The sequence below is a fragment of the Dreissena polymorpha genome, chromosome 4 (assembly GCF_020536995.1).
Source record: "Dreissena polymorpha isolate Duluth1 chromosome 4, UMN_Dpol_1.0, whole genome shotgun sequence".
NCBI lineage: Eukaryota > Metazoa > Mollusca > Bivalvia > Myida > Dreissenidae > Dreissena > Dreissena polymorpha.
Genome location: NC_068358.1, coordinates 7,424,415 through 7,443,733, shown reverse-complemented (window position 1 = coordinate 7,443,733; position 19,319 = coordinate 7,424,415). Strand labels below are relative to the sequence as shown.

Sequence of the window (19,319 nt, the reverse complement as noted above, 5' to 3'; positions counted from 1 at the left end):
CATTCACAGGAATTGTTCATTACTTTTAAGATATCCAGCAGGGTCTTTACTACATCCAATCCAGGATTACTCTTTTCCAAACTGTCAAACGCATCTGTCCACTCGTTGTCATACAGTTCGCTCATTTTCTCAGCAATCTTGGTTGGTCTGTTCACGTCACTCAGGTCAGCAATGTTCGGATTATTGTCGCGGATTTTGCTCGACTTAACGGCACTAAACAGATATTCACAAGCTATTTTCCACCTTTACATCTGCATAAAGATTTGATTAGAAAGTGCTAGGGCATTATCCTCATACTACTTATCTAATACCCTAGCACTTTCGACAATACGTTATCTCAGGGGCGTATACATATATGTGCTTACGATTCATCAGCGCGAATTCGCAATCAGGCAATTTTCTTGTTAAAAATATATAGTGTTCTATAAAAGGATGTATAATTAGTTAAATTAATTAACACTTTATATCATTAGAGCTAATGGTTTATTTAATGAAGTGTGCAGTACATACATTCAAGCTGCGTTAGGAATTATTTTATCCACGCACACTGTTTAGAATAGATATGCCTTTTTAATATTGGCATAAGTTCACATCCAGATAGTGAAATATCTATCATTTAACTCTTTTTTTTTGTTTTTTAGGAGTGGGGGTGGGGACCATTTTAAATTATATATCGACTTTATGTGTTATTTTCGTCATCAATATTCAATGTTAATGGACGTTTATATTAATAACTTAGCAATCATAAATAATTGTCCTTTGCACAAAAAAACATACAAAAAATCTCGCAGAAAAGTTCTTTGCATTTTATTTTATCATGATCATGACGTGTTTCTAGTCCAAACATTATTTCAAAGTAACTAATAACATTCCCAGGATATGACAAGATCAGCCAAAACAGATCCCCACCACCATACGGGGTTCTAAAGATAATCCTCAACAGAGTTGTTGTTTTTTTACACAATTTTGGGAATGGGGTCGGGTCTCTTTTGGATTGGAAAAAAATCGCGGCGTTTAGACTGAAATTTGGAAATAAGTTTTGTTGTAGTTTTGCTAAAAAAGCTCTAAATTGAAAATAAAAGTATAATATTTACTGAGGTTAAACTTATAAAGCTGCATAGAAGATGAACAAAATGTTGAGATCTAAATATTTATTTTTGTTATTTTATTTTCAAACCTTAAATTGGTAATGTTGAGGTCCTGTTTTGGACAAATGTATACTTTTATTTATTGGAAACGGGTCAAAATAGGGTTGGATCCTTATACTGTCGTGCCCATGTAGTGCTCTTAAATATATGTACCGTTCCATTAAGATAGATTCAGAATTGTCAAATTGATGGGGTCACACTTATTTGCTTAATAACATATACGGACATATACACCCATCTGATAAATGCCTTGTGTCACCCAATACGAAATCAAACACCATATAACTATGTAATTTTATTACAATATCTTTTGCATTCTTATGTTCTATGTGACATGTCAATCTGTAGGTGCAAAGACCCGTGTAAATTGATGATTAGCACTTAGCATAACCCATTAACTGATGTGAATTTGCATATATAATTATATATAAACTAACAATTAACTAACCTATATATATATATATATATATATTATATACAGAGAGAGAGAGGGGTTGGTTAATTGTTAATTTAATGAAGCAAAGTACTGCTACTCAACACTGTTGCTGGTCGATCAGCAGCTCTTCTTCCACCGACACTATCTCGTCTAGTGTATACTTGAACGCCTCGAGATTGCCGTGTTCCCTGTGCTACACCTTTGCTCAGAAGTGGTCCATCTTTGTGGAGATTGAGTGCAGGCCACACCTGAGAACGTTTGGTATTGAAAACTTTAGTTTATGCTTAAACCGGTTCTAATTGGCCTCAGTGGTACGTATAATTATCAGTGATAAGCAGCTTCAATCCGCCTCAAAAAGACAATGGGAGAGAGAATTTGAATTCTCTTATAAACAAACTTGAACTCGACAATGTGCTTACCAAGAACTCCACAAAAGGGCCTCTTGCGGTGTAGTCTTTGAACAGCGTTGTGTCAAAATTCACTCCCGGATTGAAGTTCATGAACATAGGCGGGTCCTGGACCGCAGCCAGCCAGCACACCTCGACACACCTATTGTAGTAGGCACGCAACTCATCGGAGTCAAAATCTTTGGGAACCAGTGCCTTAAAAATGATCACAGCATGAATACATTTATAATTCAGATAGTACCAAGTCATCCCAATTTCGAACGTTTATACTAGAATACATATTGATTTAAACTTACTTCGTTAAAAAGTTAACAAAAACGTAGGTTTCTGTTATTTTTGAAATGTGGAGAAATATATTAATCATCATATCCTTTGACCCTATATCATTGATTTCAATTTTAGCAATCAGCATGTCATACTAGCAAAGATATTATTATACCAAATCAATACTACACACTTAAACCAAAACTAAACCACTGATCAAAATCCACGAACAACATCTTTCTAGAATGTAATGCATATTAGACAGTACAAAGCTAACAGAAGAGAAACATAATATATATCGCTACAAAACCATAATCTTATTTCGTTCTCAAACTGTTCAACATGTGCATGAGCATATTATTTTTCTCTTTTGATTATTGTTTTTTCTCTAATTCAATAAGCTTTGGCATGTTTTTTCGTTAAGTGCGGCAATAATTTCATGATGATTCCCGAAAGTAGGTATGAGCACATGGTCGAATACGAATTGAATACGTGAGTTCGCCCATGAACACATGGTAAGGTTAACTAAATCTCCGCGATATGACCTAATATGTGTTTAAAACAGAAAACAATATCCAACAGACGAATGAATTAATAAACATAGTGTGTGCACTGATGTGGCTCTGTAATTTCTGTTTTAAAAGTTTATTATTAAAATATGCAAAATGAAAGAGCACGCACAAGATAGAGTTTAATAGTTATCGCACGACTATTATGCTGTTTATATACCATACTCGCTTTAACGTTTACAAATGGCAGGTTCGAAATAATTTGTTTTCTTTACGCTCATGATCGCGTTAAACGTTAATTATACACGTTTTCATTCGCAATTTATTTACAGAATCACGACAAATGTCAAATAGAATACAGAAAATGCAAAGTTGTTTCATTGATCTATACACATATAATGAATTGAATATAACTGATTTAAAATTAACGTTTTCAAACTATTATTAAATCATTTTCCCAGAATATGCTGTCCTATTTATAGCTGAGCTTCCTTTACCTTTATCAATGATAATCAGCGAGGTAAGCCGATTAGAAAAATCGAGCTATCTCAATCGGACTGGCTCGGTCTTTTAAATAGGTCGCCATTGTGAAGAATTTTTTCATGGTATGATAACTTAGACGAGCTGCTTCGCAGCATCGTCAAAAACAAAATATTGACGATATAACTGGTCTGCGGAAAAAAATCATATCATAGATGTGTAACATAGTCCGATAGGATGACAATTCATACACAAGTCCGATTAAATGTTCTTTTCTATTTTACTCAGCTAATTAAAAAGTCCGCAAAATATTTTGATTAATAAAATACATTCATTTCATTTCGAGATCGTAAAATATTAAAGTCCATTAGTTTAAATTACGGCGGGCGGCCAGACTCTAAGGGCCTTCCCCGCGATTCACAATTCAAATGAATCCTATGTACATGTGCATACGCTAGTTTAACTCTAGCTGCACTTTTTTGTACATACAGCATTGCTCTTTTTTATATTCAAAAAGACAAAAACCTATATTTCTACTAAATATATTAAGTTGGGATCCACACCATATGTATAATACCTTATTACATAAAAACTGTCATCTTCGAAGTCAAAATTTATCTACACAACCCATGTCGATTTCCCATTCTTGCATTTCATACGGCTGTTATTTAACCTTAGTCCGAATTTCATAACCATCAGCCGAGTCACAGCAGCTTTAATTATGTGTTTATCAATGTGTTTTTTAAACATGACCACTATACTACATAAATGCTCTTTTTTAACTGATTATTTATCGGATTAAGTTTATATTGAAACAAATGCAAACGATCATTATTTACGTGTATTATAAACCTTTGAAGGCACGCATTGTTTAACTTACTTTTAACTTAGTTGGTAACATTTTTATCACTTTCGATAAATTATTGTAACTAACACGCCCCTTAACCTGTTCACCATAATATGGTCTTGTAAAGTACTTACTGTTTGTATAATAGGCAGAGTAGTAGGGGCTCTGAGTTTTCTAAATTCTTTTATCTGTTGTTGAAATTCTTTCGTAAGGCGAATTTCATTGACTGGATGTGTCGATGGTTTGAGTTCCTGCATAAAGATGCGCTAAATAAATGAATATGATTTAGCCATGGCATTTGTAAGATATCACAAATTGTGCATAAAGATTGTGTGTTTTTCGAACTGTTAAATTGAAGTGAACTATGCATTCGTTCGGACGTGTATATTGACTGTCGGTATAAGTATACATGCTTTCATATTGTTTTTGCTTAGTATTAATCGATTTTGGTCAACCATCCCATGTAAGTCTTACCTGTAAAATCTTAGCTGGTAATTCGATTGCAGATTGAACGTGTCGAAAATAATCCTGCCAGGCCATCTCAATGCATTGTTCATTGATATTCTAAATAAAAATGTATACAAAACTTCATGAGTATTATTAATGTTTATAAATACCAATAATACTACTATTGCTTAAGTTTTTTAAACAATCGATACACAGGGTATTTGTTGGTTTCGTTATTGCTTTTGTACGTATTTATATGCACGCATTATCGTATAAAATATACATTACTTTAAATAAAATTATGTGTAAGGTTTAACATTTTTACACGTGTATTATCATACGGGGTTCAATTCAATCAATAATTATGTATGTTTTTGTCTTTTGTCAACCTTTTGGTTATATAAAGCGATCTTAAAATCCTGTCTGTAAGTCAATAGTGTTGTACGCACAATTGAGTTCACATCGGGTGCTCTCACACAAGGTTATTCGAGTACAAGGTTTTATAGCGCATGCGTTTTATTCAATTAACGCGAAAATTATTCAAAAACATAATTCAAACTACTCTAAAGAATGATACAATATTTCTTTAATTATTATGCATCAAAAACATCACACAATCGTAAAATATGCTATGATGGACGATGTTATCCATTTTTGTTTATCATACTTATTATGGTATAATATGCACTTTAATATTTACCGGGACAAGCAGAAACGTTACTATGGTAAATTGATAACCCATAACATAAATGTATATGTAGCTGTGTAATAAACTAAAATAATTTAAAGTGATTCTTATATTCATAAATGTTTAGTCTACTTCGACATGTAGCGTGCACTGAGCAAAGCAGTCTCTTCAAGATAGATTTCTGAACATCACTACTTAAAATGATAGCTTTCCTACGCATTCAAACCACTGCGGATCACATAATGTGACAAATTATCTTGAAGTATACGCTTGGCAGGGTTTGGGAGTTCTCTAAACATGTACTATGAACATTAAGAAAAAATGTCAATGCTAGATGTGATCTGGTAACATAGACTTAAGGAGATACAAAACGCTCTTTTAATTTTGTGTGACAAAATATTCCCTGTGAATTTTCCGAGACGATACCCGAGAACATTTACAAGCGAACGTGGGATTGGCTTCGGAAGTACGACGCAGTTCTCTTGAATAATCATTATGTTATTAATAAGCGGTGCTCGAGCGAAGATGTCCTGCTTTTATCGATTTAGCAAGGAAAAAAAGAAAAGAGAGCGTGCACTAATGCAAGTGTATGCGGTTCAATACTTAACTGTGTTATGCGTGCACAGATGCAAGTGTATGCGGTTCAATACCGTCCTGTGTAATGGATCTTCAATCTTTATCTTTAATTTGGATCGCACTTATCTGTGCATTTAATAAGGTCCGCGCGTTCGCTCGTAAATTGTCGCCGGAAATTCACATTGAATATATTGTCAAACAAACAATAAATTCGAACATCTTTCATCTCGTTAAATCTTTGATACCGTCTAACATCTAGCTTTGAAATTTTGGCGTTTGCTATAGGAAACACTGTGTTGTATGGATTTACTTCATTTTTTTTAATATTTAAAAAAAAAATTATGTTAATTTTGAGTGTTAATGTGGTTTAATCCTTCTAAGATTGTTTCAATTTTGTAATTAATTGGAAACCGGAAAGAGTATTTTCAGTGCAATAGTAGGCATAGACGGTAATGTGCAATGTTATTTTAAAGTAAAATCATATCAATGCGACAATAAATGCATAGTTATGAATTGAACATTACCTTTAATATGTTTACAAGAATCTGTACAACATCTATGTCAGGGTGACTTTTTTCCAAATTGTCAAACGCATCTGTCCACTCGTTGTCATACAGTTCGCTCATTTTCTCAGCAATCTTGGTTGGTCTGTTCACGTCAGCCAGGTCAGCAATGTTCGGATTATTATCACGGATTTTGCTTGATGCAACCACACTTATCCTAAAGGTATACAAATATCATATTTAATAAAAGTAATATTAAATTAATATTGCAAATGTATTTACTGATCAAAAATGTGCCGAAAACCAATGGATTAATATGAGGAAATATGCAACTATTGTGCGTTTTTTTAATAATTATATATCTTAAATCCACCATCCAGTAAAATAAAAATGAATCAAGAATGTCTAACCACTGCACATAAAAAAACATACTAAGCCCATGAAGTCAAATATAAAAGGTAGAATTAACCTGGTCAATACGTCATCTTTCTCAGCTTTTTCTTGTCTATTATTTCGTAACAGACGCGTATTTTCTCTCTCTCTCTCAAGCTCTGACAGTCTCTCTTTCAACCTATATATGTATAAACAGTAATGTATATTTAACAAAAAAAAAACAGTGATCACTATTTATATTTACTCTATTGAAACAAAAAATGCCTCTTTTGATGGAATGCCTGTATAGCAGGATGGCTCGGATATTTGTTTCTATATCTGCAAAACAACATTTTGAAGCGTGGTTACTTAATGTACAGGTTAAATAAAAACAAGAAATATATATTTTTTTTAAATATGGCGTTGATTGTGGTAGGTGTTTATTAACGATCAAAAGTTATATCTATGAGATCAAAATTAGCGAATGCCTTTTTTTCTGCGCAGTTCTTAGCTGCATCACACGCAAACCAATAACAACATGTTGAGCCAGATTTCGTGGCTTTTTTCGCCTTATAAGATATTATTACTCAGGTATATATATATTTACCGAATAGAAAATTACAAGAAGCATGAAAATAAATGAAAGCATATAGGTCAGCCGGCAACACTCGAATCTTATTCGAACGTTTTCTACTGCAATAAGTTTCAGGCCTACCGGAGGGAAATTTTATATTCCAATTGATTGGTCGCTTAAAAAGGTCAGGCTAAGGTGATAAGCTGGGGTAGACAGCTACGCCGAAAATATATCGATACACATAAAATTACCACGGGCCTTTTCTCGGTGTAACGGTTCTATGTTTTGTTCAATCAGGTGGACCATCGCAAATGGCGTTGATTTGTAAATCTGTGCAGCATAGTCATGGTGATTAAATGCTCCTAACAATCCTAGTATTGACGTCTCGCAAAGGAGGTTATTACAAATTGTTAACAACTGTCAGTGTGTTTATAAAAACTAATTTTGCGAGTATAGTTAAAGGGGCCTTTTCACAGATTTTGGCATTTTTTTAACTTATTCATTAAATGCTTTATATTGATAAATGTAAACATTGGATCGTAAAAGCTCCAGTAAAAAATCAAGAAAAAAGATTAAAAAAGGAAAAGAACATTGCCCGGAGCAGGTTTCGAACCAGTGACCCCTGGAGTCCTGCCAGAGTCCTGAAGTAAAAACGCTTTAGCCTACTGAGCTATTCCGCCGAGTACACCTTCTGGACGTATTTTATACCTTATATAAGCAATCTTCGTAGTTTCACAAAATTTAACGACAAAAACAGAACTCTCCAAATTATTCAATCGTTTCGCGTTGCAACGCTTTATAATTTTTAGGTTTTAAAATCGTCAAAAGATGCATATAATGGCTATATTAGAGCATGGTTAATGTTCAGTATTACTGTTTCCTCACAAATATCATAACTAAAACGAAAACTTACGAATCTGAAACAACTTTTTTCAATTTTGTCAATTTACCAAAGCGTGAAAAGATCCCTTTAATTCAAATCGAATTTAGACCAAAAACGCATGATAGAATACAGACATGAGGAAAGTTTAGTGACTTTCCAAAGTGTATGATATGTCGGGTTAGTGAAAAATAACAACGTTTCCTTGTACCCTTTGAGATTGTGTATGCAAATAAATAATGTTATTTTGATATTGATATGTCTTCGCTGTTTCTTAATTGGCTGCTATGGCACTCACGTTTAGGCTGATAATGTGACTTCTGTCTTGTAATGCCTGCTTTTACCTATTTCGTGCACATGCGTTATTTATTGCGAAACGTATTCAATACAAGTTGTTATTGAGATAAGCGTGTCGTTGAGTACAGTTTTTCTTTTCATAATCAATTTATTTTCTCCTACATTTAGATTTTTTGGATTAAAGTTGATATCGGAAAACACATGTAAGTTGAATGCCGCTTTCTACAATGCACCGTATAATTGGTCTCGATCGAAACGGGGTAAACTTGGTTTATGGTTTTGTTGCAAAAAATAGTAATACCTCTACATGTATTTAAAACACACTGCAGATGTGTCCGAGGTTATAATATGAGGTCACAGAGTAACTGATATTACTCTCACCTGCCATTAATTAGTAATTATGCCCTATTTGTATTCATAAATTACGGGTAAACGTTTTTGTGCAACGCCTGAAATGCTCTTTATCTTGCACAGTTATTATACATACTTAATAAACATATTTTCAACATTATACGGTGTTACCCAGTTACACTGTTCCTGTGTTAGCTGGTTGACTTATAACAAGTGCATATACATACGCCGGTAACTTAAAACTGACCAACTTTAATCCGAGAGAGCTGGCTGGGGCAGTGAATGGACGAAAAAATAATTGCATAACCAATCCGAATTTTGCCGGTCGGGAATCAATCACCCGATCGTCGAATTTGTAGCCCAGCGCCTAACCAACTAAGTTATTTTGTTATCAATTACACAATACACTAAATATGCATAAGAACCATGTCTTAAAACACCAAATATTGTAACGGTGATACAAATATGCCGTAACATTTCCAAAGTAAAAAATACCTGGTGAGTGCATAGTCTTTTTCAGCTTTTTCTTGTTTATAATTTCGCAAAAGATTTGCATTTTCGATTTGCAAATCTTTGATATCCTTTTCACGTTCTGACAGTTCCTTTCGCAACCTGTACATGAAAATTCAAAAATACTAGAGTGCATTATACTTTGAAAATACATGTTATTTTGATTCAATGTAATTATCCCCTTTTTGAAAAGCGTGGGGATATTGTGCTTATATCCGCCGTCCGTCTGTCTGTCTGTCTGTCCGTCCTGGCCAATATCTCCTCATACACTATAATCACTAGAACCTTGAAACGTACACACATGGTAGCTATGAGCACATGTGCGACCCTGCACTATTTGGAATTTTGAACTGACCCCTGGGTCAAAAGTTATGGGGGGTTGGGGTGGGGCCGGGTCAGAGATATTCACTCATTTTTATGCCCCCAGTAATGTGCATTGGCCATAACTTTTACAATATTGAAGATAGCAACTTGATATTTCGCGTGCATGTGTATCTCATGGAGCTGCACATTTTTAGTGATGAAAGGTCAAGGTCATCCTTCAAGTTCAAAAGTTAAAAAAACGAATCCAAGGGAAGTAACACGCTTTAAAGGGAGGTAAGTAATGAACCTGTCAAATGATATAAACAATTTAAATAAATCAAAGCGGCGCAGGAAGGGGCATTGTGTTTCTGAAAAACCCAAAGGTCAAAATACCAAATCCAAGGAAAGTAATAAGCTTTAAAGGGAGGTAAGTAATGAACCTGCCAAATGACATTTTTTTATAATTCAAAGCGGCGCAGGAGAGGGCATTGCGTTTCTGGCAAACACATCTATTGTTATATGTTATTTTACATAAACTTCTTCATTTCTACACCGATTCACTTCCAACTGATACTGAACATCTCTTATGACAATACGGTCAATCTCAATTATGCATGGCCCCATTACCAACCCTGGGGTGCCCCCTGGGTCAAACATGCGGCGTGGGGATATGCGTCGGCCTCTACCGCACCATTTCTAGTTACAACATGCGTTTAGAAACATAGCAAAATAAATTATATATACTTAGCATTTTCTCCCTTTAGCTCATCTTGGTGGTGTTGCCAACGTTCAACTTGATCTTTCAAACTGACGTACCTATAATTGGATTGACATTTCTAAATGCTATAAAGTATTACTTATTTATCAAAATTAATGCAATACATTTTACGTTTTAGTTTAACCTGTTATTTTCGATGTTCATGGCTTATTATTAGTTTTATATTCTCTAAAATAACAAAATCTGTATCATAACATTACTTGTAAAATTATACTTAACACATTTTAATCTGATGAAGTTTGCATAACATCAAAATTTATTGACTTCACAACTTATCATTTTGTATGAACTGTTCGATTCGCAAAAATTTACAATGTCATGATTGTATCCCTGTCTTCTTCAGCTTTTTTATGCTTTTCTCTCCACATTGTCACTTCCCAAGAACGATCTCCAGAATCTCTGAAAAAAACAACTATCGATTACGGTAGCACTTACAAATTGTGAAACAATACCTTCTTTACATTATCGATATTTTCTATTTGTGTGTGTGTTAGTAGAAGAAATATGTATTAATTTGACCTGGTGACCATAATTGGAACCCGACGTAGACACTGTCAAAAATAACACTATTGCCATGTTAAATCAAACCGAAAATTATGGCGTCTTGAGTGATAACGATATAAAACGACATGCGATGCAGAGCGCCAGACGGCAAACATACACTGACCACAACAATGTTTAAAACATTATTATGGAAAGAGAATGTACATTAATTAAAGGAATACAATTGAAACGACCCTGTGGTAAAACAGACAGAAGTTAAACGATCTCTAAAATAGCTAACTCAGTCTATACAGAATAAAAACAGTGCCTCTGTTTCTAATATCATATTATTAAAGATTTGTATGTTGAGATGTCGTTCGAGCCTATTGCAAAGGTTAATTCAGTTGAATCTAAAAAGTGTATGGTGCTCTTTCTTTTTGGCTTCTATGGGTACGACTTGAATGTTTACACATATTCTTGACGTCAAATTTAGTTTAATAAACATATCAGAACAATATAACATGAATTTTGTTTACAAGTGCGATTTTAACAAGTGGAAGATGCTTACGTTTTAAAGTACACAAATGCGTGCATTGTTTGTTTTGTGTTCAGCTTAAATATTAAAATGTTGTTAATTATTTTACAAAGCTACATCTGATTTGGATCAAATTCGTACGTTCTCATCAGGAAATGAAAACAAGGCAAACACAGTTAATGGTGCGGGCGGAACTAGAAATATACGCATGTTATAAGAATGCGGCATGCATGCGTTTTATAAGGACCGGGCATGTTATTCTTGTTTAAACCTTAAACCAAAATTTTAAAAAGCACCCTGACAAGAATTTAGGAATCAGACAAGAAGTTAGGAATAATAGTTATCGCTGTGTGGTGCTGAACATAAAATGTGCCGAAAATTGACGTTTTCACAAAGCCAATCGAGTTGAAAATGCATGCTTACCTTTGATCTTAATGACTTAATTAATATGTTTGGTAAAAACATGTATTTCCTGACTGATCCGTTCTCGAAAAGTTTGTTTATAGATACTTCCATTATGAAGTGTAGGCGTAATGGGTCGCTGCTTAATCAACAAGGACCTACACGATTTTAGAGTGAAAATAACGTACATATGCATTAAATCGATATACATATTGTGCATTAAAGCAATACACCTATTGTTGTGAATGGTTATGTTGGTTCATAAAAAAACAACAGTATAGTCAATTTAAAAGCGCACATTTGAAAGTAATTCAATTTCTATACCACCTCTTGCAACATTAATCTAATGACGTACTGTTCAGTGTATTACAATGGTCAAATTATAGAGATATTTTGAATGAGCATATGGTCTAGAACTGCTGTTGTCCGATATATACTCGTGATCCGTGGTAAAATATTTATCACTAAAAAGCAATATTCCTTACTGGTTTACTATACAAGATCTACAACAAATTGTATTTATTATGTACTACAAAAATACGTAGGTTTGTGTTCAGTAGGTTTTGTTTCATTGTAAGTATATTTTAACAACGATTCATAACAGGATCATATTTGTTAAACTGTGAAACAAAACAATTCATAATGAGAACTGTTTTGCAAGATACGAATTTACTTACTGTGAGGGTTTAGGTTTCTTTTCTTTTTTTATTTCAGATCTAAAGAAAGCTTGGCCTCTAAAAGATAATTTTAAAAAATCGCACATTTAAATGTATGTATGTGATTATGATCATCGTTCATTTATTCACTCTTCCAATATACAGTTTTGATAGTTTTATACTTTATTATTAAAGCAAAAATCTTTTTTTGTCTTGTTCACAAAAACACATATGCGTTTTCCATTTCTGACACGGACCAGTTAACTTTGTCTTAAAGGGACTGTCAACCACGACGACGAAGAAAAGAAAAGTTGTAAAATACCGTATTTTTTGCAATTATTAGTTTATAATGATTAAAAAATCACGACTGGTATATTACATTACTTGAAAAAAGTTCATATTTTCAGTATATTCAGTTATAAAATTTCGCGACGTGAATTCGAAAGTACATCGCGAAAATAGGTGACATAACGATGTACACACTACAAATAACGCAAGTAGATTTATCATTTTATATATAAAATATATACAATTCACTACGCATGCACAATTTGCATGCCTGGGTTTACCACGTGGCGATTATGATCAATCTACTGACGTTATTTATTGTTAACTGGTAGTTACCTGGTAGACATACGCAGTAAAATTTATTACCGAATACACTGAAAATATGAAAACTTAGCGACTTTTTTCAAGTTATGTAATATACAAGTCGTGATATTTTAATCAATATAAACTAATAATTGTAAAAAATACGGTATTTTACAACTTTTCTTTTCTTCGTCGTCGTGGTTGACAGTCCCTTTAATTAATTATTAATTGATTCGGTTTAATTTAAGCCGAGTAAAACCAAAAGGGCCATGCTTATTGTTGGCAAAGAATAAGACTCAACAAATGACATGTGGCAAATATCCATTGAAATTAAACACGGCGCTGGAATATCGATTTATTCATATACTAATGCCATAAAAACGTCTTAGAATTTATGATATGAAATATAAAATCAAAATAATTAAATAAAAAAGAAAACGCATTTGCTGTCGGGAAAATGCCGCGCAATATGTTCGCAGTAAAGTTAAACATGTTACATGTTTTTACTCGCGCATGCCCTCGAGAATAAATTTATTTTCTCAATTTACTTAGAAAAATAGTTAACGTTATTTCCCTGAGAGCAAACACATATCCTCTATATAGTTTAGGATGTCAACATCACAAAACTTCCTAACACCTGAAGAATATTTGGTGCAGAAATGACACCAACATTAATTTAAGCTCGCAAAAATCAAGGTTATTCGAAATTCAAAATTCATATGAACATAAACCACGAACATTGAATGGCAGCGTCTAACCCGTTATACTAATTATGATATAAGGACGCCATATAGACGGTCTTCATACCAAATTAAGGAGTTTAACCGCATCGAATAATTGATATCACGATTGAAATAATCCAACATTCATTCCAATATCTTACAAAATGCAAAAAACAACAACATATTAAACATACCTTTGCAGTTTTCCAGTTTCAGGTGCATCACGGTGTATAAGCTATAATAGAAAAATATTATAAATATAATAGAAAAATAATAGAAAAATATGTGAACACACAATGCCGCACCATAACCAAAAAAGCTCATACTAAAAATGAGTAAAATGTCGAACAGGCGTACATAATGATTGGGTAAACTAATGTCATGATATTATAAGTAAGCAATTAGTGAATCAAAGTTTTGAAAACAAATTAATATGGAAGAGTTAAGTTAAATAAACTATGTTATTAAAATTTTACTTGCACCAAAAATCAAACAATGTTTACTCTGAGAAATTCACAATGACCAAGTTAATCTACGCACCACGCCGATAACGACACGTTTACTCGTATATTGACACATTCATTTTCATCAGATATATTATGTGTATTTTTCTTTTAACTTTGTTCCTAGTAATTCTGATACAAGTACTGTTGCATTGATATTTATTGATATTGTATTAATACAAGAGGAATTCAAAATGGGCTTTCCACGGTTTACACTGTCTCAAGAAAATAGGATTTGGTTCTTTGGAACTATAAACCTGCTTTTCTTCCTTTGAATTTTATGTTTCAGCATTAAATTTTGGGTACTTAAATACGCATAGTTTTATTGGTGTCTATAACAGAACCATTAACATGTCTATGTGTCGTATGAGCAACTCTTCAATCATGCGTGCACATTCCATTATAACACGAATAAGTATTTGACTGCATAAAAAATGATATTCCATTGCATAAAGCTCTGACATCGATAATCTTCTGGTACCATTCTTCTGAGCTAATATCATTGGGGGTTTTCACGTGACAAACAAGCTCACCAATTGTTTGTCGATATGGCTTGAAAGTGAGTGGTATTTTAACAGCTAATACAAGTATTAAGGGTTATTTAACGGCGAAAAATAACTGTCTCGGTATGAACGTCGCCAGCGTGTTTGTCACGTGATTACCCCCTCGAAGTATACTCGTTTGTTATTCATCAACGCTTTATATGAGTTGAAAAATAATTATATCGACTTTACACACATAAAACGTAAGGCTGTTTTCAGGAAAATTATTGTTACGGCCATTCTACCCTCTACCTGTGTTTTTCAGTTACTGACACTTGTATTAGTAAACCAGCTTATCAATGAAAAAAGGACCGATTTGATAGCACTCAGATACTATAAAAAAGATGAAAACATCCACCTAAATAACGTTTTTTAATGTGCTTTGTCAATTGATGTCAATGACTTACGAGAGTTGAAGAGAGTTTAAAAGAAAATCAATAAAACCTTTACGTTTAACAAACAGTGAAACGTACATTTGTAATGGCCATACTAGCATCTTCCGCTTCCCTTATTTCTGATTGATAAGTTTCCTGGTACCTCCCGAGTCGCTTGCTTGTGTAGTTCTGACTACTATTTTGCCTAGTCTGCTTTTTTATCATCTCTGGATGAATCTTAGACAGTTGTTTGCTCGCATTATTCAGTCGGGCTGCGAGTAACTTAAACTTGTCTACATCTAAATCGTAATCGAATTCTGACCGTGTTCCAGTGTCTTGCTCCTGACGACTGAAATTAAAAAAAGATAACATACTATACGCATTTTACAAAATTATATAAAATGCATTCCAGAAAATGTTGTTCTCGCCTAAAATATTTCCACCACGTTACTTTAAGTTACGTCTAAACACCAATAACTTCATGCAAGGCATATAACTTTGAGTATGGCAAATAAAACATGCTGTATATATTCTGTTAAATTAATATAAAATTGAAACTGATTATATGCCATCAGATCAAATTAAGCACTAACTTTAAATCGAAAAACATAAAAATACTGTGAATAAAAATATATAAATCGAGACACTAAAGAACCATTCAATCGTGTGCTTGAACACAAACAATAATTTGCTATAGTGTAGTGCATATGTTGTCACTTCGATCCTGTAAACCATGGGCAGATCCTATACAATTTATACTGGATGTGCTGCTCTTTTAAAATCTACCCAGTTTCGATTGTGCTGATTTAAACTCAGTGTAGGTTTTGTTTCCGAAATAACAAGGCAATACGCTAGAAGGATATAATGGTATCCTTTTAACCAGTTTCCAGACCCAAAATATCGCAATATCATAACGGTACATTACTTCAGTTTCTTGTATACCTTATGATAAAATATGACATTTCTGCAGTGAAATAACAGCAGTGAAAATAAACAAATTGTTATTTTCACCGGTGAAAATAATCAATTTTCGGAACTGCTTTTAACCCTGTTTTCCTAGAGCAAGTCCAACAACACAGACATGTGCATCATGATTCCAGCCCTGATATCGTGCGGCAACCGTTCAAAAGGATTAGAATGATCCCCAGTGACAGTTATAGCGATTAATCTTGCTCATCAACACTTAAAACCAGTTAAAATAATCCTGTTTGTTGTTAATCCACGGGTTTAAACACTAAATTACGCAGTTGACAGATTGTAAAAATGGCGCACTGTATGAATAAAAATATGTCAAAATTTGCGCATTCCTACGACATCACGGACATGTACTGTTCAGTAAATGTTGTTACACTAGCAGTATTTTATGCGTAAATTTGTTTGCTTATTTTAGCAAGAGGCTGAGCAATAAAATGTTACAACCTTTCAGCTTTGTTTACTCGTAAACCATCAAATATTGGACTTTTTCTTTCTGCAGAGGATGATGCAAACACTACTGACATTTTGTGTATTGAAATGTATTGAGGCACGCCACAGGAGAAAGGGTGTTTTCTCAGCGAAATGGAAACAGCTGTCTATTATTTTCTTGAAAAAGGGGCATAATAGAAACAGAAAATGAGTCCATGTAAGTGTAAGATCGTTTTTTTATTTAACTCGTGATCATAGAAAAATAATATTTTCTATGATCACTCGTGAAATAACAAACGATCTTACAATGAAATGAACACATATCCTCTATATATTCATGAGTAAATGTGAGTGTTGTTAAAATATATCGGCAATTATTATCGATGACCTGTTTGTTTCATATTGAATGCTATAAGTTAAAAGCGGAATTCGATTCTTTTTTGTTCGTAAATGACCTTTTGATAACGATAATGTGGCATGTCGTCGGGTTTCGCCATAAATATAAGCAACTATTAAAACAATTCAATTTCCCTCTTTTTCGGGTGAATAGTTATTAAGTTACATTGTTACTGTTTATCCAGTATTTTCCGGACAGTAGTACCAGTATTTTCGATCCGTTTTGATATATTCGTATTTGTTACCTCTAACTGAATCGGGTCATTCGCTTTAAGTAGATTTCATTAAAATGCAACATAATAGGAATGCAATTTTTCTTTATCCAATATGATGTTTATGTTAATCGTCTTAAATGCAAGTAACGGATCGTCTGGTGAATAAACAATGCGTACACTAGCGCAATAAAACCCCAATGCAGGACCCACTCTTTAAGCTATCTGTAAAACCTAACGCAATCTGAGAGAAAACATTTATAAACCGCATCGATGTTAAAAAACGATTTTTATTGGCTTTCATTTATTATTACGTAACGCCCATGATAACGTCTTAAAATGTCAAGTATTTATTTTTCCGACGTCTTACTATTTCTATTACGTATTCAATATTGTTATAAATTGCCATCATTTTAATATAAAATGATTGCAGATTATTTATTTGATTTCTTGTCAAAAATTAAATAAGTGTTCAAAACACTTTGTTCGTTTTTTCCACCGTTTAAAAAATGTATGGAAAATACTTCTGTAATCGTGACAAAGACAGTGCTTGATGTATCCAATAGTTGAACTCTTTTTTACACATGCATGCTCACGTCACACTCGCGTTGTACATAAAAGCAAACAATTGATATGCAAACTTATGAAATCCGGCTAAAACAAAGGGATATTACGTCCATAAAATCGCGCAAACAAATATATTCATATATTCACATTATATATTCATACTGCCAAAAGTTTTTATATCGATCGTGCCTTAATTGCGATTCGAACTCACGTCTACAAAAATAGATTACCGGTACTTCCTAGTCTACTTTCGATTTCAGTCAACGTATTAATATATAAATACCTAAATTGCATTACATGTTTGTATACACGCTGAAGTTCATTCCAATGACAAACAAAAGAAACGATCTTAAGTTAAATTATACTCACGTTATCATTTGTATCGATCTGTGTTTTAAATAATTTTAACAAGACTAACAATACCTAAATCGAAAGTACGTTCTTTTTTTTAATTGCATCGTTATGCTGTTAAAATTTAAATACATCATAATAAAGAGCTTAACAGTGTGACCTGAATCCTCCTGTACGATCTTCATCAACCGAATGCTCATGTACTAATCGCATTTTTCCTTTAAAAGACATTACGTATCAAAAATAGTAATGTTCACACGTTAAAGCAAAATACGAATAGCCACTCAGTTATCAGACGACGGATTAGCTCCCCGGAACGGCTACACTACACTTACATCTCTTAGTTACGTTGGAATTCGCTAACTACTGGACATATTTACCTCCTCGTACGGGTAAACGGTAGAGACTGAATTTTCTTTAAAATTATTTTAGATAACTTTTGTTCATTCTTTTTTGTAATTCAATGTTATTTTCTAAAGATACATATTTAAAGGGTTCACAGATGTTTCTTTTTTTTGCAAAAAGTCATACACGTAATAAATAAACAAAACTGTAATATTTAGAATAGTTTTAATAATTATTATAACACATAAAATGATGAATTAAAATATGCGCTTGCCCTGGGTATCGAAACCGGGACCTCTAGAGAGTCAAAAGTAAATCGTTACGGTAGTATTATTAAACAGTCTTTTAACATGTGCGGCGAAGTTAGAACCCTACTCGTTTTATATGCTAAATTATCGACGAAAAGAATGTATTTATAATTTTTACTATTTTCATCAATAATTTTCATTAAGGAAAATTTATTTTAAGCATTTTTCTCATGCAGTATTGTTAATTTTCTTGTTTGAACATATTGCATACAACCTTTTATGAATATATGACATTTTTTTAAAAGTTATCTTTTTTTTTCTAAACTCGGGACCTGTTGACTTTGGCTTTTGGCGATTTCTTAAATTGGCTCAATTTAAACGACATTTATAAATGCTCTGTATATTAAACCAATTTTTTTCTGAAATGTACATGTATAAATAACTTAAACAATATTAACATCGATATGATCTGTAAGTTTAAATGTCATATTGATGTATTAAATCATTATTGAAATGCTAAATATTGTTTTGGTGTTAGTTTATCTTTGTTAATGTCGTGCTTAGCACAATATTAAAGCGAGAATAAACGATCTGTATAAATCAATTAAAATAAGATGA

The 19,319-nt window shown here is 33.1% G+C and overlaps 2 protein-coding genes across 7 annotated transcripts in view; both read right to left on the bottom strand.

Moving 5' to 3' along the window:
• The window catches only part of LOC127877239 (uncharacterized), a 55,854-nt gene that overhangs the window by 9,024 nt on the left and 27,511 nt on the right, over positions 1–19,319 (bottom strand). For 4 of the 6 annotated variants that reach the window (XM_052422925.1, XM_052422924.1, XM_052422921.1 and 1 more), the window contains 7 exons: positions 6,775–6,876; positions 6,327–6,522; positions 4,566–4,655; positions 4,226–4,357; positions 2,004–2,186; positions 1,687–1,832; positions 24–213 (listed from right to left, as the gene is read on the bottom strand). In XM_052422925.1, coding sequence (XP_052278885.1) covers positions 24–213; positions 1,687–1,832; positions 2,004–2,186; positions 4,226–4,357; positions 4,566–4,655; positions 6,327–6,522; positions 6,775–6,876 — 1,039 coding nt within the window. The remainder of the gene's footprint in view (positions 1–23; positions 214–1,686; positions 1,833–2,003; positions 2,187–4,225; positions 4,358–4,565; positions 4,656–6,326; positions 6,523–6,774; positions 6,877–19,319) is intronic. The other 2 variants (XM_052422922.1, XM_052422926.1) reach the window with 2 other exon arrangements.
• On the bottom strand, positions 10,776–18,420 carry LOC127877242 (uncharacterized). The gene is made up of 5 exons (XM_052422928.1): positions 18,269–18,420; positions 15,278–15,527; positions 13,954–13,994; positions 12,468–12,524; positions 10,776–11,948 (listed from the first exon to the last, which is right to left on the bottom strand). The coding sequence occupies exons 1-5, from the start codon at positions 18,337–18,339 to the stop codon at positions 11,828–11,830; spliced, it is 540 nt and encodes a 179-aa protein (XP_052278888.1). The 5' UTR covers positions 18,340–18,420; the 3' UTR covers positions 10,776–11,827.

Excerpts from the sequence above, each read along its gene's own strand:
- LOC127877242 (XM_052422928.1), bottom strand. The coding sequence starts at position 18,339 with ATGTCTTTTAAAGGAAAAATGCGATTAGTACATGAGCATTCGGTTGAT. Across the intron at positions 15,528-18,268 it reads GATCGTACAGGAGGATTCAG|TCGTCAGGAGCAAGACACTG; the intron begins GTCACACTGTTA and ends TTTTAATTTCAG. Across the intron at positions 11,949-12,467 it reads AAGAAACCTAAACCCTCACA|GTCCTTGTTGATTAAGCAGC; the intron begins GTAAGTAAATTC and ends AAAATCGTGTAG.